The 25,294-nt window shown below is 39.1% G+C and overlaps 2 protein-coding genes across 2 annotated transcripts in view; one reads left to right on the forward strand and one right to left on the reverse strand.

Moving 5' to 3' along the window:
• Nucleotides 1–25,294, reverse strand: part of LOC120432499 (uncharacterized) — a 343,681-nt gene that overhangs the window by 186,882 nt on the left and 131,505 nt on the right. The window contains exon 5 of the mRNA XM_039597712.2: nucleotides 23,327–23,460. Coding sequence (XP_039453646.1) covers nucleotides 23,327–23,460 — 134 coding nt within the window. The remainder of the gene's footprint in view (nucleotides 1–23,326; nucleotides 23,461–25,294) is intronic.
• On the forward strand, nucleotides 19,293–20,661 carry LOC120432500 (uncharacterized). The gene has a single exon (XM_039597713.2). It carries the CDS (start codon nucleotides 19,297–19,299, stop codon nucleotides 19,933–19,935), a length of 639 nt encoding a protein of 212 aa, XP_039453647.1. The 5' UTR covers nucleotides 19,293–19,296; the 3' UTR covers nucleotides 19,936–20,661.

Below are 25,294 nucleotides of genomic sequence, written 5' to 3' on the forward strand. Positions count from 1 at the left end.
TCCGTGGCCGTGAGGTTACGGGTTTTGCCTTGTAAGCGGAAGGTGATGGGTTCGATTCCTGTCTGGCTCGGCAAAGTCAGATCCCTTCAAAGAGCAAATCTGCTCACTGGGAATACTGACCGGTAGGGGATGAGTTTCGACTAACGGCGTTCTGGGTTTCCAATCCAGAGGTCGTGAGTTTGATTCTCGTACCGGGATGATGAAGTTTTTTAATAACATCAAAAAAATGGTTAAAAAATGTATCATAGTTACAGTTGTACAGAATGGAAACGATTGTTTCGCCCCTTTTTAATATGAAAAAAATGAACACAAATCTACGATCAAAATCTCATTTGTACAAAATTTTATGAAATTGAAAAAAAGGTCACATTTCTGACAGTGTTGGACCCATTTCAAATCATGTTTTCATCACCTGGCCTTCAAAGGGGGTACCATTGCAGTATATTTGACCCTCCGCGGATCTCCGTAGTGATCCGCCCAAGCAGAACCTTTTCGTCCTGCTGCTGCTCGGGGATAAAAATTCAAGCCACACACTTGGCTCGCTGTATATCGATTCCTTATCCCGTTCATTTATTTGCCCGCAAATATGAGAGATATCCTCGCTCGGGGAGGACGAATAAAAACAAAAACGCTCCTCCTTTCGTACGAGAACGATGAAAAATCGAGCGGAAATTAGGGCGCTTTTTTTGCATATAAATGTGCTGTTGTATCCTTTTATTTTTTTGACCCCAGCGCAGATTCCGCACCGTCACCGTCGTCGGTCGGTTTGCTTTAAGCTCCACGAGATTGGTAGGATTTTGTTGCCGGATGCCAGCGATGGCTGATGTGGGATTTGGTCTGCCGGCCCAAATTGGCTTTAAACGTTTCGAGGGGGGGTTCGTATCGAAAATTAAGGACACCAGAAAGGGAAGTCGTATTTTTTTGTGTGAACTTAAAAAAAGGGTCGATTTGCAAAACATATCCCGTAACTGCTTCATCTCAAGCGACTAAATCCATCCATTTTGGGGCCAGATTTGCCACCATCATCATCCGAGCGTCGTCATCGTTGACGAGCAAAAAATCCAAAACGTGTCCGTCAAGATGGGGAGGACGAGGGGAGTTTTAGAATTTCTCATGACCAGTGGGAATTTGCACAGAGTGAAGGAATGTTTTTGAAGTCATTTTTTTTTATGCACGGTGTTTCGGAACCGAAACGGTTTCTTTCACTTGGGAGCAGTGCATTTCATGATCGATGCGCATATCCTTTGTGTGCTGAGTGTGCAATTAAATTGATTTTTTTGGTGATACATCGATTGAGGGAGAAAAAAATGAAAATGACGTCGTGATGTATCAATTTTCATGCATCGCACAGAATAAAAATAACGAATGATTCAGCGGTAAACTAAAAATAGCAAACCAAAAAAAAATATCAAAAATCAAATTAATCGCTTTACAGCATTGCCTTGGTGTTCTCGTTTGCGAGATACCTACTCGAAACTAGGTGTCCAAAAGCTTGATTGTTGAGGCAACTGCAAACCTCTTTTTAAAACTTTGCTTCCATTCACCTGGGGATTCGAACTGATGACCTTTGGATAGCAAACCAAAAGGTTGAAAAATGTCAAACTTAAACATGTATCAGTTTGACATTTTTCAACCTTGTGGTTTGCTATCCAAAGGTCATCAGTTCGTTTTTTTTAAAAACATTCTCAAACATTTTTGGCATATATTTCCTTTTACAACACCCAAACGGCGGTCGCATGATTTTGATGCATGGCGGCATGAAAGTATATCAGAATCTGCATGAAAACTGTCCTCATGCATTTTTTGCGATATAGGGGTATGACATTTTTGCCCGTTACCGACAATTATCGACATTACCGACGGCTGTTTGGTTGTATTTCACCAAAAAAAACCATTAGCAGAACGAGGATTGAACCACCAACTTCTTGGTTATTGATCCGACACGCTACCACCGCGCCATGGACACTTGATAAAAAGTGAGTGAAAGAGCACCAACATATACTGCTCTTTGGAGTGTGGCTCGTGGACGGGCCAGCATTATATGTGTTGGTGAGAACTGCAGATCGCTGAAATGTTTACACGCGGGCAAAAATGATCTAGGGGCTTGCTGCAAAAAATGTTATAAAATGTGACATTTTCTGCAGCAAATCCACTGTTGCAGATTTTGAGATATATTTTTCTTTTGGGTGAAGATGAACACACAGATTTTTAGTTTGTTATAATAAACTATTTTTTTAAATTGAATTAGACATATCTTTTAACGTTCATAAAAATTTCATCAGAATAACAGTTATCTGAGTACGCGCTGTGAAATCGAATTAAATTCAGGAATTTTGAAGGAAGTCACTTTTTATTATTCGAAATTGAGAGAATCGCGGCTTGCATCGAACCAAATCTGATACATTTTTTCAGGGAACATGATCTGCAAAATGATCTTTACAATGTGAATTCTTCGAAATAGTTTGAAAATGGCATGGTGTAATATGGCAGAGGGGAGAAAAAAATGTTTTCCGAAGCTATTGGGTAATACATAAAATTACGTTTGAATCTCAAATTTGTATCCGGACAGTATGTTGCTCTTTATTGGAGGTCAAATATGTACATAAATCCTTTTTTTGATGAGGTTGTATTCCAAAAAATCGAAAAAAAAAACTTTAAACATAGTTGCTAAAGACCCCCCAACAAAAAAATGATTCTTCCTGAGCAGTGTCCGGAAAAAACACCGCCCTCCCCCCTCCAGTTTCTATTCTACAGCGACAACTATTGGATGAATGAAAGCTCTGTGTTTTTGTTTTTGTCTTTTTGAATTACTATATTTCACCAATTGAGCCATTGCTTGTGTAGAAAATTCACCAATCAAAATTTCATGCCTCGGTTAAAATATTTATTTTTTGCCTTCCTCACGTTACTGAGGAAAGGCTATAAAATCACTCGAAAAATGAACTTCTCAATAAGACCTCCTAGACCCACCTTCATGTACACCTATCGACTCAGAATCAAATTCTGAATAAATGTATGTGTGTGTGGTGGGATGTTGATCAAAAAATTGCCACTCGATTATCTCGACATTGGCTGAACCGACTTGTTCCGTTGTAGCGTCATTCGATCCGTCTTGGGGTCCCATAAGTCTCTATAAAAAATTATGCAGTTTAGTTAAGTGCTTCAAAAGTTATGCTAAAAAAACCATTTTAACAAAAGTCCGGAAGATTATAAAAAGGGTGGTTTTTGTAAGAAAACCCGCCATGCTATACATTTTCTAAAAGGTATTAAAAAAAGACCTTTCCAATGCGTCCAAGACATTGAAGATCTGACAAATCTATCAAAAGTTATAAGCACTTAAGTGTTATTTAAGCACTTTTTGGAGGCCGGATCTCAGATATTTTGATGAAAACATTGTCTGGATCTCTTGTGCGACCTATCGTTTAATAGGTATTTGAAAGACCTTTACATCGCGCCGAAAACAATGAAGATCTGACAAGATCTAACGCTCCCTTTAAATGTGAGGAAGGCGCCAACAACCTAAGGGTGGATTAAGTAACGTTTTAAACAATGGACTTAAAGTTTGATAATTTGAAGAAAAAAAACGATACTTAATCCACCTTTAGGTGGTTGGTGCCTTCCTCACATTCATAAAGTCAATACATTCAGTAAAAATAGCAACATTCCCTTAACATGTTTAACAAACCAATTTTATTACTGATTTCTTTTGATAGGGTTCGCAGACCTTCAATTTTTCTGGCTCATCGGCAAGGTCTGATAAAAAAAACCTATCCAACGAAAGTTCACATGGAAGATTCAGACAATATTTTTATCACAATATCTCAGATCCGGCCTCCAGAAAGTATATAAATAACACTTAAGTGCCAATAACTTTTGATCAGACATGCATCCGCTCTAACTCCTCTTTTAGAAGAACTTGTTTGGCATTTCACGTAGAAGATACCCAGCATGTTGTGCCAGTGATTAGAATACGCTAATTACGTTTGTCTTTTAGGCTCCCGAAGACCCTGAGAGATTATTTTGAAACCCAACCGAGATATAGGTTAAGAACTCTTAATTGCACTCAAAGAGCTTTAAAGCAGTTCTTCTTGAGAGCTTAAGAGAACATTTACATGAACATATAGCTAAAATTGGGTTTTCCAATGAACCAATGTTTTCTACACATTATTCAAGGCAAAATCGAGAGATTTTTACCTAGCAACAAGCATTACATTGCTTTAAACGAAAATGCCAAGCTGAGTGCCGTTAAAAAGAGCTCATAGTGCCGATGCATGTCTGCTTTTGATAGGGTTGTCAGATCCTTGATGTTTTAGGCTCATTTGAAAGGTCTTTCAATTATCTAACTAATGATGGGTCGCATGATGGACCCGGACATAATTTTTACTGAAATATCTGAGATCCGGCCTCCAAAAAGTGTATAAATAACACTTAAGTGCTAATAACTTTTGATAGGGTTGTCAGATCTTCAATGTTTTGGGCTCATTGAAAAGGTCTTATTAATACCTTTCGGGAACCGTGGTGTAGGGGTAAGCGTGATTGCCTCTCATCCAGTCGGCCTGGGTTCGATCCCAGACGGTCCCGGTGGCATTTTTCGAGACGAGATTTGTCTGATCACGCCTTCCGTCGGACGGGAAGTAAATGTTGGCCCCGGACTAACCAAAAGGTTAGGTCGTTAGCTCAGTCCAGGTGTAGGAGTCGTCTCCCTGGGTCCTGCCTCGGTGGAGTCGCTGGTAGGCAGTTGGACTAACAACCCAAAGGTCGTCAGTTCGAATCCCGGGGTGGATGGAAGCTAAGGTGTAAAAAGAGGTTTGCAATTGCCTCAACAATCAAACCTTCGGACACCTAGTTTCGAGTAGGAATCTCGCAATCGAGAACGCCAAGGCAATGCTGTAGAGCGAATAATTTGATTTTTTTTTGAAAATGTATAACATGATAGGGTTTCTTGCAAAAACCACCCTTTTTACAATCTTCCGGACATACGCCAAAATCGTTTTTCTAGCATAACTTTCGAAGTACTTAACTAAACTTGCTGATTTTAAATAGAGACCTATGGGACCCCAAGACGGATCGAATGAGACTTATACGGTCAAAATCCGTTCATCCAGTCCGGAGATAATCGAGTGACAATTTTTTTGTCCACCCACCTACACACATCCACACAGACATTTGCTCAGAACATGATTCTGAGTCAATAGGTATACGTGAAGGTGGGTCTACGAGGTCGAATTAAGAAGTTCATTTTTCGAGTGATTTTATAGCCTTTCCTCAGTAAGGTGAGGAAGGCAAAAACTTAGATAACGACAAACTTAACAAGTTAAGACAACAAAACTGGAATGTACTATGTATAAAAATGTGTTTTCGCACATTTTTGGAAGTTGAATAAATGGCAGTAAACTGAACCAAACATCATCATGTTATACATCGTTAGTTGGGTAATTTAAAGACCTTTCCAACGAGCCCAAAACATTGATAATGTGGCAACCCTGTCTCGAATTCTGACCATTTAAGTGATATTTATGTACTTTTTTGTAGTCGAATCTCACTTAAATGCATGTAAACATTGTCCAGATCCATCATCCGATCCATCGTTGGTTAGATAATCGAAAGAACTTACTAAAGAGCCCAAAACATTGAAGATCTGGCAACCCTTTCTCGAGTTCTGACCACTTAAGTGATATTTATGTACTTTTTGTAGTCAGATCTCACTTAAATGCATGTAAACAATGTCCGGATCCATCATCCGACCCATCGTTGGTTAGGTAATCGAAAGACCTTTCCAACGAGTCCAAAACATTGAAGATCTGGCAACCCTGTCTCAAGCTATGACCACTTATGAGCCCTTGAGTGATATGTGTGTTTTTTGTATTCCGGAACTTAACGAAATTAGACGAAATTTGTGTCCAAACCCATCATATCACTTATCACCCATTGTTGGAAAAGAGTGAGGAAGACACCAACCGCATAGGTGGATCAAGTTAGTTTTTTTTTAAACAAACATGGACAACAAATTACCATCAGTGCAATGATACCTTCTGTTACTTGAATTATAAGCACAAATGTAAGCTATTGTTAAGTGTTATCCACTTTCCACTGTTTTGTTCTTGTTTTCTGTAATTTTTCTGGGGAACCTTAATTTAGGCTACGGGTTAAATTGATTACCAAGGATTGATTTTCTAAAGGATAAATATCAGATAAAAAAAACTGATGTTAAAGGTTGCTCAATAGTTTCGAATCAAATCGCCATCTCTGTTCTAAAAAAAGATATTCAACCCAATTGTGATAACAGTTTTCCCCAAAGTGTAACGTAAACAAGCTTCTCGATGTTATCTTTCCTCACCCCGAAAATCAACCGATGCGCAGCCAAATCCATTATTTGCACAAATCTGCAAAAAAAATCGAATCGAACTTGATTGCATCCAATCTTTACGTGTCGTCTTTTGTGTACCACCAACACCACCACCGATGTGGACCACAGCGCTCTGCTCACTAATCCATCGCTCGCGAATTCGAACAATTGCGAACCCAATTGATATGCACGTTTCTGAAGGACCCTTTTTTTCGCTCGTTCGTTCGTTCGCCCTTCCAGGACAAGGCACCCAACCTTCTCCTTCCTAATGGGGTGGGACATTGATTGCGCTTCTTTTGCAGCCACTCGGTGGTCCTTTGTGTGTAGAGACTGGTTTGCAGTTAAACTGAACGAAGTTCGGTAATGTTTTGACTTAATTGCATTTTTTTAATTTTTATTTAGAATTTTATAAAGAATTCTAAACTCGTAACGAATTGATTTGTATCGATTGATTTTTTTTACATTTTGTAATTTTTACAGTTTATTACGGGTTCTTCACAGAATCAAATTTTTAAGTGATGCAATCCATAGTCCAGCTCTAGGCGAAAATTCCGAACCCTCCAGACTCTGATTAATTTCCTACTGTTCTTTGTGCATTTAATCAGCACCTTTCCGAGCGATCGATCTTCACTTGAGCACCATAAATTGCGAGCTGCTACATTTGCATTCTTAATCCTTTTCGTCCCGCATTTCCCAACCCCTTCCGCCGTTTTCCAGCAATCAGATGAAAATTTATAGGGAGATCCCTTTCTCTCACTTCCCCCCCATCCCAGAAGAGTCGAAGAAGTCGGAGCACATTTTGCATAACAATTGTAACACAAATCAAGTGACTTTTATTTGCACCAAAGTGTGCGCACCCACCGCACATGGGTTTCACCTGGTTTTGCTGATGTTGTAGGATGACGATTTTGCCGGAAGAGCTTTTTCTTCTCTCTCGAACGTGGAGTTCCGGCATCTGCCGGAAGTGCCGAGACTCGACGTGCCGGGTGAGCAGCGTCTGTGGAATTTGATTTTCATTTGCTCGTGCAAGTGTGGAAAAAAGACTTACACGGGAAGAGTGGTATCCACATTTTAGGACGAGCACAGGTGAAACGAGATTTTTTGTACAGGGGAAGTTTAAGATCCAAAAACATAAAAAAAAAATCAATTGTGTATTGTATATTAATTTGTAAACTTGAGCCTAAAAATTGCCGTTTTGATGGCATATGGGGAATAATTAACAGAGTAAAAAGCTTGTTACACAAAAATCGCTAAAAGGTTAATAGCCTAGTTTATAGACCAAGCTTAGTGGTAACGCTTCCGTCTCTTTAGCGGCAGATCGGGGTTCAATTCCCGGCTCGGACCTACACAACTAGTCATGGGAGATTTAAAAAAAGAGGTAGAAAACGCACGCACCAGTTTTACACACTACAGAGTGAACAAATTTCAGACTCGTGGCCAAAACTCCTGTTTTTCAACATTTTTAATTTTAAATCCGCTGTATCTTCACAAGGATTGGACAAAAGAAATGGACTATTATGTACCATTGTCTGGAGAATCAATTTCCACTGTCGATTTTTGAAAATGTTGGCGTTTAGGCCACTTTAAAAAAAACTAACTTAATCCACCTATGTGGTTGGTGCCTTCCTCACTCTTTTCCAACAATGGGTGATATGTGATATAATGGGTTTGGACACAAATTTCGTCTAATTTCGTTAAGTTCCAGAATACAAAAAAAAACACATATCACTCAAGGGCACATAAGTGGTCATAGCTTGAGACAGGGTTGCCAGATCTGCAATGTTTTAGACTCGTTGGAAAGGTCTTTCGATTACCTCACCATCGGTGGGTCGGATGATGGATCCGGACATTTTTTTACATACATTTAAGTGAGATCCGGCTACAAAAAAGTACATAAATATCACTTAAGTGGGCATAACTCGAGACAGGTTTGCCAGATTATCAATGTTTTGGACTCGTTGGAAAGGTCTTTGAATTACCTAACTAGAGAGTGTATAACATGATGATTTTTGGTTCAGTTTAATGCCATTTATTCAACTTCCAAAAATAAGCGAAAACACATTTTTATACATAACTTTTGAACTACTTATCGAAACTTCAAACAATTCAATAGCACCGTATGGGACCCTAAACCAAGTCGAATGCAACTGGTTTGGTCAAAATCGGTTCAGCCAGTGCTGAGAAAACTGAGTGACATTATTGGTCACATACACACACACATACACTCACACATACACTCACACATACACTCACACATACACTCACACACAGACATTTGTTCAGTTTTCGATTCTGAGTCGATATGTATACATCAAGGTGGGTTTTAGAGCTTTAAATAAAAAGTTCAATTTTAGAGCAGGATTATAGCCTTACCTCAGTGAGGAAGGCAAAATGGTTTTAGTAAATGATTTTTGTATTTTTTTGGAAGGGACCTACCATCCTGTATTTTTCGACAGTTTTGTAGTGAAATCCTGGATGGGAGCGGCCGTGGCTGACTGGTTACGGTGTTCGCTTTGTAAGCGAATGGTCCTGGGTTCGATTCCCATCTGCTCCCAACGAGAAAGTATAGGAAATATAAATCTTGAAACTCTGAACATGTACGAAAAATCAAAGTCGCTCGAGTCGGGGTTCGATCCCCCGTCCTTTGGATTGGTAAGCAAAAATGCTAACCACTAGGCCATCGCGACTTGGTGAGCTATGACTGGAATTAGGAATACTGTTACCACCATCAACTATATACGCGCTGGGTCCTTGTCCATTTGACAAGGGTTCGGAAGTTCTAAATAACGTTTGAATCCGATTGGTGCAAACGTTCTTCAGGGCGGGGCTTGTCGATAAAGCTGAAGTACCTCGCGCTCGGCTAGCCAGCGTAGAAATGGGTCACCGAAGCTCGGCAGAGCTAACACCTTCCAAATGCCTATGCGAGTTATTTGCATGTATAGAATGAGAGCTAAAAATACATGGAAACAACTCAATTTGTAAGAAGCGACCGCGTGGTCCCGTTTGGTTGGTTGCACACACACACACACACACACACACACACACACAGTTTTGTAGTGAAATCCTGGTATATTTTACAAAAAAGAACGAAAAAAATCGTTACATCCTTTTTTAAATTTAATGATTAAACTGAAAAATCGAAAATCTCAAAGAAGTAGCATGTATTTTTCTTTAAGTGTGTTGTTTTCAAAAAGCCCACCCAATTTTCTACAAGTTTGTCTTTGATACGAAACGGCTGCGAGTCATAGTAATTTTTAAATTCCTTTATATAAAAATATTTTAATAACTTACGCCTTTCTCAAATGTCATTTTCGAGTGCAACTGGCTTCATTAAACAAAAATGGCTTATAAAAAACCCTAGGATAACATGTCTACAAAGTTTCATTGATATCATAGAGGGTCGGGTACAAAAGTACCAAAAAAGTACCTGATTTAAACTGAAATTGCTCTCCTGGATCTACATTTCGACTTCGCAATATGATTATTAGAGCAAAGCATATGTCACTACGGATCAAATCACTCCTAGAGTGTAACACCCCTCGTTTTATGACTTGTTAGCGTCACAGTAGACCAATTTAACGGTGCACATCAACCAGAGATTTTGCATTTGCACCAAGATTTTTGCTACAGATATTTAATATTATCAAAACTACGGGAACTGACGATTTAATTTTTGATTCATCCCTTACAGTACTGTTTACAACATAATTCACAACAAAATTAGACTATTTTTACATCCAGATTGTTGCAGGATTGGGTCCGTAAGTTTGACAATTTTAGAACAAGAAGAATTTTAATTTCTGAATAAACTTTAAAATAACTTAATTAATTAACTTAATTTAAAAAAATATTTAGCGATTTGCAACCTTCTCCAAAGTTGTTTCTTGCCTTATTTTGCACATTTTGATGAGTAAATGACACATGAAAAACATCATTTGACAAGTTTCCAGAATAGTTATTACAAAGTTTACAATAAATAATACAGGAATTTAAAACAAAAAACTTAAAAAATAGATATCTCCGAAATTTCCCGATGAATTATTTCGCTCTTAGAAGCATTGGAAGCTGAGAAAATTTCCTATAAGACACATTTGACAGTAATGATGACTATTTTTTCGTGAAATTTTTAATCAAGAAAACACGCCGTGGTGCCAGTTTAAACCCCATCTGATTGAAGTAGTTTTTTCCATATTCAATATCAAAGTCCAAATTTCAATTTTGGTACTGATCGGGGTTTCGATCCCTGAACCTTCTGCTTGTGAGACAGAAACCGCAACGATATAGCCTTGGAGACAGTTAGACATAAGAAAGCCTTTGAGGTGGTAATATTTTATTTTTTATTTTTTATAGTTTTAAAAAATTTGAATATTTTTTTTCATTCATTCAGTAAACAAATATTGAGTGTCCAATCACAATCGGTCACTTTTCACCTCAATTTTAAATACTAGCAACTTTCATTTCTAGAGTTTTTGAAAAGGTCCAATAAACAAAAAAAACTTATAATTTATTCATGAAATATTTTAACTTTCGCTATTCAATGAAGCAAGGTAATAAAAAAATAGGAAGATCATGCCTGTTTTGGTAGAACGCTGCAATCAACTGTAAGTCAAATTCGATGGTTACTGTTTCCTTCCAGACTGGAAGGACTGTGGTATTTGATTAGTGTCGATTCGAGTTTGCACGGAAGAGGAAATCTCATCACCGAGTCACCAAATCCTTTTTATATTTGCATTCTAGTGGTGTGTTAGATGTTTCATATCCCGATTTTAGCAGGTAAAAATCTGTATTTTGTTGAGAAATTTGAACATGTTTTTTATTACCCATGTTTTGTAAAATCCGGGAATCGTGGTGTAGGGGTAAGCGTGGTTGAAGTCGGCTTGGGTTCGATCCCAAAAAGTCCCGGTGGCATTTTTCGAGACGAGATTTGTCTGACCACGCCTTCCGTTGGACGAGGAAGTAAATGTTGGCCCCGGTCTCACCTAGAGGGTAAGGTCGTTAGCTCAATCCAGGTGAAGGAGTCGTCTCCCTGGGTTCTGCCTCGGTGGAGTCGCTGGTAGGCAAATGGACTAACAATCCAAAGGTCGTCAGTTCGAATCCAGAGGTGAATGGAAGCTAAGGTGTAAAAAGAGGATTGCAATTGCCTCAACAATCAAGCCTTCGGACACCTAGTTTCGAGTAGGAATTTTTGATTTTTGTTTTGCAAAATGGCCTGCATGAATTCAGACATATTAACATGCTAAAACAAATAACGTCAACATCAATAAGTATCAATTGAACTACCCCTTTCAATTTTGGAGTAATTAACATAAACCCAGTGCGACATCTCATGCTTCCCCCTACAACAAATTGATATGCGTTCAGCAAACGCCATGTTCGCCATTGAATCAGAAAATTACACAACCTAATCAATTTCCATCAAACGCATCGAGGCCAGGGCCAACAACGTAGTTCGAAAACCCCGCAAGTTGTCCATCGCGGAGGGCAGCTGTCACGCGATGGGGCCATTTTGGTATGCAACCCACACCATTCAAATTGTTGGTTATCAGTCGATGCAAATGGTTGGTGAAAGCCAAAAAAAAAAATGCGAAAATAGCAGTTTGATGTTTTGTGTGCAGTGAATGTTACGTAAATGTGCACACAATGGAATGCAAATTTGGTTGATGTTTTTGTGCATACATCAAATGAATACAAAGAAATTTCAATTAGCTGAATAATTATTTTTGATTGTTTTTGAATTTTACTCAGTATTCAATCAATGGTTTTTGCAGCAAAACAAACAAAAACCCTTTTTATAAAAGAAATAATATCAGTATGCATTTCAAATTGACTTTGTTTTTTCATTAGCTTGAAAGTTTAGTAATTAAAAGAATGTTATGCAGTTCACTTCTATATAATTTTATTTAATGTGAAAAGTTGATAGCTCTTTTAATGCCGTTCAATACAACGTTGCTAGAAATAGTTAACGATTTTTCTAAAGCTTTTATTGGTTATATAGTAAACATTCCAACAGTTTTAACTAAACAACTCTGTAATTATATAAGCTGGCAAAATTAACAACTTAAGGCTGATATGCAGATCGGAAGGAATGCAAAACTCCATGTAAAAAAAACGTCCAAGAAACGGTCAAGGAAAGGGTCACGATTTTTTTTTCTTAAGCGGTACGCAGCTGAAAAGGAACAGAAACGGAAAGTGGCGTTTGACGTTTCTTCGCGCGGTGCTTGTTAGTAATGTAGTGGCAGTGCGTGGCCGAATGGTTACGCTGTCCGCTTTGTAAGCGGATGATTCTGGGTTCGATTCCCATCTGCGGCAACCTTCCATCGGATGAGGAAGTAAAATGTCGGTCCCGGTCTTGGTTGTTAGGCCGTTAAATCATTCCAGGTGTAGGAGTCGTCTCCATGCCATAAATACAAACAACACACCAAACCAAGCTTACTCCGGTGGAATCGCTGGCGGCGGTTGGACTCGCAATCCAAAGGTCGTCAGTTCAAACACTGGGGTAGAAGGTTCCTTGGAGTAGAAAGAGGTTTGGGTGCTCTCCCCATTCAAGCCTTCGGACTCCTAGGTTCGAGCAGAAACTTGCAATAGAGACCACAAAAGACCCGGGGGTCGTTAATGTGGATGGTTTGATTTTTTTTTGTTAGTAATGTGTTTTGATGAAAAAATCAAAGAATTTGAATTTTACTTTTTGAATGCAACCGAAAGTTACAAACGTTTTAATAATTTTATATTCGTTAGAATAATATAAAATCCCGGCGAATCTAAAAATGCACAATCATTAAATTAAAAGGACAGATATAGTTTTTTGGTCTAGACGGAATAAAAAATAGAAGTTGTCTTCATTGCTGTTGGCCCACGTGTCGCCAACTATTGCTAGTACCAACCAGCAACCTTTGGATTGTGAGTTCACTACATTGTCCGATTAATCCTACCCTGGCGGGACCGAAATGAAATAAACCGGAGTGAAAATAAACTTAACGATAATCATACAAATATTTATTTTCTTACTGAAAAATTCGATAATAATGTGATATTCGACAATAAAAATGGAAATTAAAAAAAATATATGCAGGATTGCAAAAAACAATATTAAAGTCGAGATTGAGGAATTTATAAATTCAATAGATCAAAAAATTTAAAATTCAAAAACTGAAAGAATTTAAGATTTTATGAATTTTAGAATTGTAGACTTTTTGAATTATTTTATTATTTCCTAGTTTCCAAATTTCCTAACTTTCTAAATTCCTAATTTCCTTATTACCAAATTTAGTATTTTACTAATTTCTTAATTTCTTGATTTCTTAATTACTAAATTTCCTAATTTCCTAGCTTCCTAATTTCCTTATTTCTTCATTTCCTAAAATCCTAATTTCCGAATTTTCTTATTTCCTAATTTCATATTATCCTAAATAATCCTAATTATTTTCTGATTTACTTATTTCCTTTTATCCTAATTTCTTAATTTTCTAATTTCCTTAATTTCTCAATTTCTTAACATCCAAATTTCCTTATTTCTTTATTTCCTAATTTTCTAATTTCTTTATTTCCTAACTTCTTAAAATCATAATTTCCAAATTTTCTAATTTCCTGATTCCCAATTTCTTAATTACCAAATTTCCGAATTTCTAAATTTTCTTATTGCCTTATTTCCCAACTTCCTAATTTCATAATTTCTTTATTTTCTTATTTCTTAACTTCATTATTTCCTTATTTCCTCATTTCCTAACATCCTTACTTCATAATTTCAAAATTTGTTGATTTTCCTAATTTCATTATTTCATTATTAAATAATTTATAATTTTATAGTTTTTGTTTGTCTAGTTTCTAATTTTCAGATTTTCTAAAGAATTTTGAAATTATTGATTTCTGAATAATTCAATTTTCAATTTTGTTTATAATTAATAGTTGTTGAATGTTTTTGAATGAACGTTTTTATTTTATTTAGTTTTAACTTTTGAATATTTTTAATCTTTTAATTTTTTCTCACAAAGAACCTCAAGCGCGCACACCGTTAAACGCGTTCATACCGAACTGTCAATTTTTTTTGGGGGGTCACGAAAAGAACACGCACAATTTCTTGACCGCGTTCCTTCCGATCTGCATACCGTACTTTAGGGTGGGACGGTAAGATGAGAAAAATGATTGTTTTTTTTTTATTATTGAGAGAGAATCTTCATCAAATTTCTGACTAAAAAACAGATACAAAGTTAAGAATGAACAGCATTGCAAATAAAAAATGTCCTTCTTGGAAGTTTTGCAAATCATTTTTCTTTTCCTAAAATTAAATTGTTATTTTTTTTTCGATTGTAAAAATAATAAAATAAAGAAGCAAACAAACACTCTAAAGCCATTGGCCGTCACTAGAACAACACTCATACATGTTGCGACGACCACGTTGACCATTTTCCAGCTCCCAGGGCGGGAAACCCAGTTTTCCCAGTTTGGGGCTTCTTGGTGGGTCACGCGGTTTTATTCAAATATATGTCCAATTCCATCGAACGCAAGAGACATCCCATGCTAAATGGATTGCCTACCTTCGGGCTGGGAAACCCAAGTGGTTGCAGGTTATAACCACATATTGAACGGTTTTGGAATATTTAATAGGTTGCCAGTGGCCATCACGAATGTGGGTATTTCAGGCTTAATGATTAAATTGTTTGTTTTATCTTGAAACCTATTTTTTCGGTGGTCAACATGTTTCACTAAGCCACAAATTACATTTCTACCCCATCTCTTCGGAGTTCCACAAATCGACACCACACAAATTGAGTCACCAAAAAGTCCCTTTTCCCGTTCAGGATTGATTTATCGCAGTCAATTTAGACTGTCAATTTGGCAATTGGTTTCGGTCTGACTTCTTTATTGTGTGAGAGGCTCTTTTCCGTGACCCCGGGCCGACCTTTTTTTCACGCAGAACGATGGGAAAACTTTTCTTTTCCGGCGTGTCTACTCCCAACCGGGTGATCTTCTATGGCTCTTTCGGGAAATCAAACTAACGCCGTTGATTCTCCTGGAAGATAGCTCTTCAGGCTTGGGCTCCGGAAAGATTAGATAAGCTGCTGTCTGGAGTTGGAAAAGAGTCTTAATCATCTGTTGCCTTAGGAAAATCTGTTGGTGTTTACCCAACAGCCTGTGTGTGTGTGTGTGATTATATCATTTAGTTCGTTTGCAGTCGGTTCTTTCTAATCCTTAAATAGAACTCACACACTCCCGATGCCTAGTCCTAAAAGTTGAAGTTTGTTCATGACCCCCAGGCTTCTGTCCGGTCATGTTCGACAACGGACAATTTCAACAAATTGTTTACCTTCCTCAATATCCACTTCCAATCCCCTAACCCGGGTGCTCCCCAAGCAAGCACAAAAGCTGAAAGATTCCTATTTCTAGATCTTTTTCCATGGCCGTCGTCGTCGCCGGACCTGGTCGCTGGGAAAGTGGAAATAGCTCCTAAACGAAAATTTATTGTGATTGCTTTAGTGCGTCCTTGTTCTGGCCACCGTGACCGGTTTCAGGTTTGTTGAGTCGCATCCGGAGGGGCTCCGGAAGACGCGGACACCCACACACACACTCACACACACTTAAAACGACAATAAAACTAACACGTGATGGAATTGGCACTCGAGTGTATAACTGACTGACTCGGTGGGAGTCTACCATGGGCAGGGGTTCCTCAGTCGCTGGAAAGCAATTGGAACGTTCCTCTAGCGATGAAAAAGACAGCGCGGTGTTGCGTTAGCGATGCAGAAGTATTCATTTTGCACGACATCATGTTGCATCAGCGATGTCTAATCAGTGCAGAGGAGTTAGGTATCTTTTTCTCAACTCCATCTTCAGCTTATGAGATTTGGCGATTTCAATGGCGACTTAAAAAGTCGCGTTCGCGAAGCCTTTACGCGCTTGGGAACCACATTTCCGCCCAAAGCCATCATCACTGTGAAGAGGAAGATGTCCCAGAGCAAACTCCGTGCTCGCCCGATAATTTGATATCGATGGAATCCCATTTACTGCGTGCGTGTTCCGGGCTCGGAAGGTCTCCTCAGCCGGAAGGGGACAAACCAGCGAGCGTCTTTGTCCATAGGATCAGGGTCAGGGACGTGTGTTTTATCGAGCAGAAATTTGATGGAACCCGTCACCGCAGGGATCCCGGAATCTCGGATAAATTGCCCGGATTCAACATCCTTCGGAAGAAGAATGTGTCCGAGGAAAAGATTGGCTGCAGGGGAGAGTTCCATTTTTCTGATTTATTTATAGAAACAATAGACAAGCTATTACGAAAGTGACAGCGCCCCCGGCGACAGGTGAGGAGGGGGGGGGGGGGGGGATTTCCGTGTCGGACATTTGTCAACTTTGGATGTTGAGGAATCTGGCAGGTAAAACGTACGTTTGTTCTGGAGGTTCTGGCGACAGAAACGTTTCGTTACCGATGTTTAAATCTATTTATTGCTAAGTGCATTTGAAGAGTTCCATTTAAAACTGTTTCCGTTCTACGTGATTTTCTCTCGCACCCCTCCTTCAACCGAACCCAAAGTGTCCCAAATAATTGAAACACGTCGGCTTAGATTCTACCGGACCGGAAATTGTTTGTTTTCCCACTCTCCGAAAAACACTCATCTTGAACGAGTCATGCCCCAAAAAAACCCTGAACAAAACGAAATTCTGCACGTCGAGAAGCCGTTTCTTTTGTAACGTTTTGATCAGGGTTTCGGAGCGTCCGCGGTCGACCCGGGGAATTTCCGGCCGCAAAACACGTGTCAAAAATGGCACGCAAAAAACAATGTCGACTCAGACAAAGGAAAGGTGCGATCTTTTTTGTCAGGTTCAATTCCAGGCAAAAGCTACCCATTTGAAAACAGTCGCCCTGTTTCGCATTTTTCTCGGAAATGAGGAGGGGGTTCGGAATGTTTGCGCTCCATTTTGTATATTTTTTTTCACCCTCTTTTAACTGACCCCTGCGTCCGGGGGTGAGGTCCAGGGTTCATTTCACCCGATTAGTGAGGCGAGGCGTGAGATTATAATTGTTTTTTTTTTGTTTCGTATCTCCCATTACGCGCCCGGAAGGTAGGCCCCGTTTTGGGTAAGGGAAATGGGCTCGGTAAAGCTTTTTCGTTTTCAGAGTGATTTGAAAGTCACATTTTGAGAAATAGTTTTATATTCGATTTTGGTTTATATTCTTAGTTTTTTTGCGTGATTCAATGTGGTTTTTAACCCGGGCATGGTCTTCGGGTCTATAGGACCCAGTAGCACTATAAAAGTAATTGTAACTTTTGACCAAAAACACCTAGAGATCTGAAATTTTGTGACTTTGTGTATCTTACTAAGACACATATTCTGGCCAAAAATGAACTTCCGGTGGCCACCGGAAGTGCCCACCAAAAAAAAACTGACACCAATGGTATTCCGGGTCTATAGGACCCAGAAATGTTTTCAGCTGCCAAAATTCGACATTGTAACCGATTTTGGATGTCTTGACCGCAAATGAAAGGCTAGGATGTCTACTTTCTGAACCCAACCGGCAGAACCGGTTTTGGACACCGTGGCCACCGGGAACCTGCTACAACCGAAAAAAGTTCTTTTTGAGGCCCCTACTTTGAGGACCTGTATCTCCGAAACGATTGCACATAGCAGGTTGCTTCCGGTTGCATTCGACAGATAATAACCTGAATTTTAAGCCCCAGAAAAAATAATTGGTCCATAGTGGCCACCGGTTCCGGTAACCCGGAACTTCCGGAAAACTTGATTTTTGCAGTTTTTGACATAAAACCGTCACACAGACCAGTAATTTGAAACGGATTATTTTCCAAATCATTGCAGAAGGATACTACATACTACCCCTGACTGTTTGGTATCGGTTCTGGCCAACTCTGGCCAATCCGGAACCGGTTCCAGGGTACCACTAAAACGGTTCCAATAATTGTCACGCTAGAAACCCGTCATGTTGCATATAAAACTTCATGAAATTGCATGTTATGACCATCTGAGGTCATGCCGATGTCCTCTGACCCATCCTGGTCACTCCGGAACCGGTTACCGGTGGCCACTGGGGGACACTATCGGAATATGCAATGAACCCTATCATCCGACGTATCAAACTTCATGAAATTGAAAGTTATGACTATCTGAGGTCATGCCGATGTCCTCTGACCCATCCTGGTCACTCCGGAACCGGTTACCGGTGGCCACTGAGGGACACTATCGGAATATGCAATGAACCCTATCATCCGACGTATCAAACTTCATGAAATGGAAGTTATGACCATCTGAGGTCATGCCGATGTCCCCTGACCCAACCTGGTTACTCCGGAACCGGTTACCGGTGGCCACTGAGGGACACTATCGGAATATGCAATGAACCCTATCATCCGACGTATCAAATTTCCAGAAATTGAAAGTTATGACCATCTGAGGTCATGCCGATGTCCTCTGACCCATCCTGGTCAATCCGGTTCTGCCGGTTGGGTTCAGAAAGTAGACATCCTAGCCTTTCATTTGCGGTCAAGACATCCAAAATCGGTTACAATCTCGAATTTTGGCAGCTGAAAACATTTCTGGGTCCTATAGACCCGGAATACCATTCGTGTATGTAGAAAACGAAGACCATGGCCAGGTTAAAAATTTATTTTAATTTTTTTCAAAGCCACAAAAATGCTTTTGATTTTATTTTTATCTTACCGTTACACCATCCAATGTGAATTCTTCTATTTTAGATTCCCGTTATTTCGAGTGAATTTTTTTTGTATCAAAATTCATCAAACGTTAAGCTGGCAGTTTTTTTAGCGTATTAGGATTTGTTGATTTGAAATATGCTTTATCTATTTTTTTGAATTTCTGGCTCGGCAAAGTCAAATCCCTTCAAAGAGTAAATCTGCTCGCTGGGTTTCGACTAGCGGCGTGTTGGATTTCAAATCCAGAGGCCGTGAGTTCGATTTTCGTACCGGGATGATGAAGTTTAAAAAAAAATGGCTAATCAAATAACATTTTCACCCTTGCAGATTCTCGCCACCTTCACGGTCGCTTGCGTGTCGGCCTTCCCGGAACCTCCGCGGGCCCGCATCGTCCTGCCAACCAAGCAGCTCCAGCTTCCCGAGCTCGAGTACGGCGCTCCCAAGCCCGAATACCTGCCTCCCCCGTCGTCCGAGTATGGACCTCCCGCTCCCGTGTACGGACCCCCAGCCCATGAGTACGGCCCACCAATCCAGAAGCTGATCACCAAGAACGTCTACGTGCATGTTCCCCCAGAGGAGCCCACCGAGATCATCAAGAGTGCCCCGCTGGAGCAACCCATCGCCAAGAAGCACTACAAGATCATCTTCATCAAGGCCCCGGCCCCACCGGCACCGATCCAGCAGCAGATTCCACCCCCGGTCCAGGACGAACACAAGACGTTGGTCTACGTGCTGGTCAAGAAACCCGAAGATCCGGCCCCCCTGGAACTGCCCCAGGTTGAACCGACCGAGCCCAGCAAGCCCGAGGTGTACTTCATCAAGTACAAGGCCAACGAGCACAAGGAACCGGCCAAGACGTACGGACCTCCGGCCAACACCTACGGACCGCCGCCATCGGCCCCATCCGGACCAGCTCGTTACACGCAATTCTAAGGGTTTTCATGGTTTTAGGAAAGTTATTAGCTTCTTTTGTTATCGTTGTTTGTTAAGTGTTTAAGTTAGCTAGCAGTGATGCCAGATTAGCATTTGTTGTTGTTCTTCTTAAGAAAAATGGAAATATTTGGCTGAATTTCACTCGTTACGAGATTGTGAAGATGTGTAGCCTCAACTTGTCCTTCCCCTAACGACCTAGTCGTAATCCCAGCACGTCCGCTCCTACCAAAACCACTGTTCCTGGTACTGCTTCCAAATCCAGCTTCCATTAGTGCAGTAATTGTCCCAATCCTACCACCACAACCCGGAAAAGCAAACAACTCCACAATCTCCATCAGTGTGTGACATTTAGTGGAGGCTTAGTCTGTAAGGCAGTGGCACTATCGTGGAAGAATTTGATCCGTAGAAAAATAATAAGGGAAGTGTTGCCAGCACGTTCCTTCTCCTCCTGAAAGTTGTCGATCTCGCTATAGTCGAGATCGATCAATTGCAGGTGGCAAAGTGGAAAAGTGCTAGAAAACAGTACCAAAGTGTGTAAATATTGATTCTTCCGTTGCGAACCCCGGTGAATTAAACGTGACGAAACGTTGGGTTAGCTTTATAAATGTAGGTTAGTTCACAGAAGTGAAAGTAGGTAAAAACCTTGCAAAGAGAGAGAGAGAGAAACAAATAAAGCAGCAAATGAAAAAAGCGATTTGTCGAGTGTAAATACAGCTCTTAATACGATTTCTGTTCTTTTTACTTCCACCCACCCAAATCCATCGAGCTTTCTCTTTGATTTTCCTCGCCAAGCTTGAGGTGGAAATCTGACGAGTTCGACATCACACAGGTACAGGAAGCAGTGGGGTGGGGCAAATAGATGGAAATTCGCTGAAATAAGGTTGGGATTTATTCATCATGCTTTTCCGGGTCCCTCGAGGGCTCGCATCGAGAAATTGGATTGGCTGGTTGTGGTCTCTTTTCGATTGCCACCTGCAGGTACTAGGATAACTGATGGATTGTTCCAGGGTAATTCCCGTCTGAAACGCTGAAATGTGATTTACTTCGAAGTGGAATTGGTTACATGCTTCCATTTAATTTAACTTCTTCTATTTAAAATTCATAGAAAATTTAAGCAAAACTGGAACCAGAAATCGATATTATAAACGTTGAAATTTGCTTTAAAGAGCAAAATGCTATTGCGATATCAATAGTCTTTATAACTCAACCATATCACGTTTCTTACTTTGATTCACGGGCTCACATAAATCCAGCCCTTAACTATCCCAGCATAACGGACACCCATTCGCCATTATATTTAATTACGCAACAGCCGTTCCAGCCAGCAGGCAAGTGAGCAGAGCGCATAAACTACATTACCGCCATAAGTACCGTTGCCAGAACGACCCGATATGTTAAGCCTCCCTGCCAAACATCGATCTTATGAGGTGCTGCCCAGCAGAGTCGATAAATAATGAACCTTGTGACCACCTTACCTTCCACGACGGGTCGTCATGCTTCGAACGGCTACGGAAAGCACAAAGACGCTGACGCCAATCTCGATGACCATCTAGCAAATTATCGTTTACCACCCACCGTCGCCCTAAGGCTAAGGTCACATAAATCCGAATCTCATTGGAAGTGTGCGTTCTCAGAAAGGCTGCGAGTGACCACTGCGAGATCAGGGATTCCAAAACGTAGGACATGGCTTGAAAGCATGTCTCACAATCTTGCCGCTTTTATTCAGGGATCTGACACGCATACAGTTTCCTGAAGTCCCTACCAGAGACGCTGTCAATATTGTTTACGTATGGTTTTTGAAAAGGTCGTATGAAATAAATACATAATATTTTTCCCAAATAATGATTTTTTATAAGTTTCTACCTCGGTTTTTACTCTTTTTGCATATAAATGCTAGATAATTACAAGCACTACGTTATTTTTTTATATTTAACATTTATTAGATCAATAAAACAAAGTTCTACTTGGCCATTCAAGAAAACCAACACATCACACTGACCTGAACTAAAAACTGAATAGCTTCAGTTTCCTTGAAACAAAATAAAATTTGTTTGATATTTCCTGTCCGTTGTATTAAAATGAATAACGCTTTCAGAATACTAACTAAATTTCTGTCGAAAATGCTTTAAACTAGCTGTAACTGAACACCAAAGTGCTGATATGCCAACATAAGGTTCTCGGTGGAATTATATGCTCTTCCCCTAGCTCAAATAAGAGATTAAACATAAATCTTTCTTCAAAAAAACTGAAAAAAGTTTTTATTTATGTAATTTATGTCCGAAGCGCATACTACCTTTTCAAATGCCGATCGATCTTGGTTCGATTTTGACTTCACTCGCTTTGTATGTGGATGACAGTCGTCAATAATACAAAAATACAAAAATAAAAAAATACAAAAATACAAAAATACAAAAATACAAAAATACAAAAATACAAAAATACAAAAATACAAAAATACAAAAATACAAAAATACAAAAATACAAAAATACAAAAATACAAAAATACAAAAATACAAAAATACAAAAATACAAAAATACAAAAATACAAAAATACAAAAATACAAAAATACAAAAATACAAAAATACAAAAATACAAAAATACAAAAATACAAAAATACAAAAATACAAAAATACAAAAATACAAAAATACAAAAATACAAAAATACAAAAATACAAAAATACAAAAATACAAAAATACAAAAATACAAAAATACAAAAATACAAAAATACAAAAATACAAAAATACAAAAATACAAAAATACAAAAATACAAAAATACAAAAATACAAAAATACAAAAATACAAAAATACAAAAATACAAAAATACAAAAATACAAAAATACAAAAATACAAAAATACAAAAATACAAAAATACAAAAATACAAAAATACAAAAATACAAAAATACAAAAATACAAAAATACAAAAATACAAAAATACAAAGGTTACTAAAGAAATTTTATTCCCAATGTTTTAAGAAAAGAAAAATATGCTTTTCAAAACCACTGCAAATAACTTTCTCTGAGAAATATCACCATTTCGGTCGTCTAGGTGTGTGTGTGTTAATTAAAAAGAGTTATGTCTGCTACTAATGATGCCAATAAACATCATTTGGCATTCCCATACGCACGCAGACAGACCATGACTAGTTCATTTTCTTCCTGCTAGTAACTTAATTCCGTGGGAAATCCCTTGCCACAGTTGCGGAGCAGTGATTCGTGAGGTTCACCGCAGGAGTTTCTTCTTTTATCTGGTTAGTGTTTCTCTATCAATCACCAACCCTCAAGCTTAATATCTTGGATAATAAGAGATTTAATGGGCAAAAAGTATTCAAATCAGTGCATTTTCCATCCTCGAATTTTCAAATTGACAAACTCTTCCCCGTGCACTTACCGTCATACTGTTCAGCAAAAAGGTGATGGCGGCGCCCGGCTTGGACGGGGGTGTCGAGCAGTTGGCCCGCAGGATGTCCCCCGGGTCGTACTTTGTGTGTTCCGTCCACAGCGTGGGCACCGAGTGGGGCAGCTCTGCAACGAGAGGGAAATGGAAGAAGCGAAATTATAATAGAAGAAAACATTACCATTGCTTATTCAAAACTTTCATTCATTACCGGGAGCTTGCTGGCGTGAAGTGGGGGGAAGAGTGCAGTTCCGCGGGAAGTTACTTTCGCCGGAAGAACCTTTGCTAAGAATTGGACCAAAGTTTGCTCCACAAAAGACGTCGTACTTTCCACTGTCATTTCATAATTAATATACTGAGCGCTTCCAGCTGAAATTTACTGCTTTTTCTGAAATTGGTAGCTGTTGGAAAATTACTGTATATGCGAGCAGAACATGAATGAAAATGTCGTGGACTTTTTTTTTTTCAAAAATATAAATAAAAACATTTAAACTAAAATTAATTTTAACGCCATGCCAAAATGGCATAAAATATGTCATATTTCGTGTCTTATAACACTTATAACACTTATAACATAAATAATTTCAATTAATTAATTTTGGAAACTCATTTTGAAAATAGATCAAACCATCCACTTTAACGACCCCTAATATTTTGTGGTCTCTATTGCAAGTTTCTGCTTGAACCTAGGAATCCGAAGGCTTGAATGGGGGAGAGCACCCAAACCTCTTTCTACTCTAAGGAACCTTTCACCCCAGGGTTCGAACTGACGACCTTTGAATTGCGAGTCCAGCCGCGATTCAACCGGAGCAGGCTTGGTTTGGTGTATTGTTTGTACTTATTGCATGGATACGACTCCCACACTTGGAATGACTTAACGGCCTAACGGCATAGCAACAAGTGAGATTGGGACCGACATTTTACTTCCCCATTCGATGGAAGGCTCGAACACATGATCATCCGCTTAAGGAGCCATTACACAACGGCAAACAAACAAACAAACAAACTCGCACTTTTTGACAGTTTGCCAGTTTGCCTGCTTTGTTTGCTGGCCTGGATTTGTCTGTACAAACGTCAACCTGCATACATTTTGCCCTGGGATGGGATAAACAAAGAGAAAAAAACCTATTGTCAAACTAAACCACTTTCAACATGGCCGCTTCTGTCAACCTAAACCAGTCCTTTCTTATGAGGAGAAAATGAGAAGTATTGTAATTTGAGTTGAAAAAAAATAAAACAATTTCAAATCAATTTCACAAATAATTGTAAATTTCATTAATAGATTGATTTAAATATTTTCAATTGAAAGGCATTTATTTGTATCGTACACCGAATGTTGACCTATCAGCATTTTATTTAAAAAAAAATACATTTCATGAACTGACGATTCTTTTGCCCATTTAAAACTATTGTTATTTTTTGCACGTTACAAAATAATGTCATCTAGATTGAACAATATTAAACCCGTGCTTCCCGTGAAATTAAAATGTGGCGTGACGGAACAACATCGTAGAACTGGACTTTAAAAGCAAACAAAAAAAATGGCCACAGTTTAGACTATTTGATTTTTTTGCACCTTTTCATTTCAACACGTTTCCAAAAATTGAAAAACAAACTTTTGCTCTTTGAAGTGAACGAATTGGTACAAATTTGAATTTTTGCCAGCCATTTCTTTCGATTCTGACACCTTAGGTCGTGCGACCTACGGAATGTTAACTTTCGCACTAACAACATTAGTCGAGTAAAAATTGCCGCTGAATTCGCTTTGTAAATGCCGGCCCCGATGCTCTTCAAGTGTGCTCCTCTTTGGGGAACTGGGAAAGATTTATTTACTTTCTTTGCGTAACGGGACAAAGACAGGAGCAGATCTAAGAAAAAATCACCCCTCCCATTTAATGACTTGCAGGCTTTTTAGGATTTTTTTAGATTTAAGTAAGAAAACGAACATTTTTTGACTCGTCG

This window comes from Culex pipiens, chromosome 1 (assembly GCF_016801865.2).
Source record: "Culex pipiens pallens isolate TS chromosome 1, TS_CPP_V2, whole genome shotgun sequence".
Classification (NCBI taxonomy): Eukaryota; Metazoa; Arthropoda; class Insecta; order Diptera; family Culicidae; genus Culex; species Culex pipiens.

What these genes read in the sequence shown, in the direction of transcription:
- LOC120432500 (XM_039597713.2), top strand. Translation starts at nt 19,297, where the DNA reads ATGGCTAATCAAATAACATTTTCACCCTTGCAGATTCTCGCCACCTTC.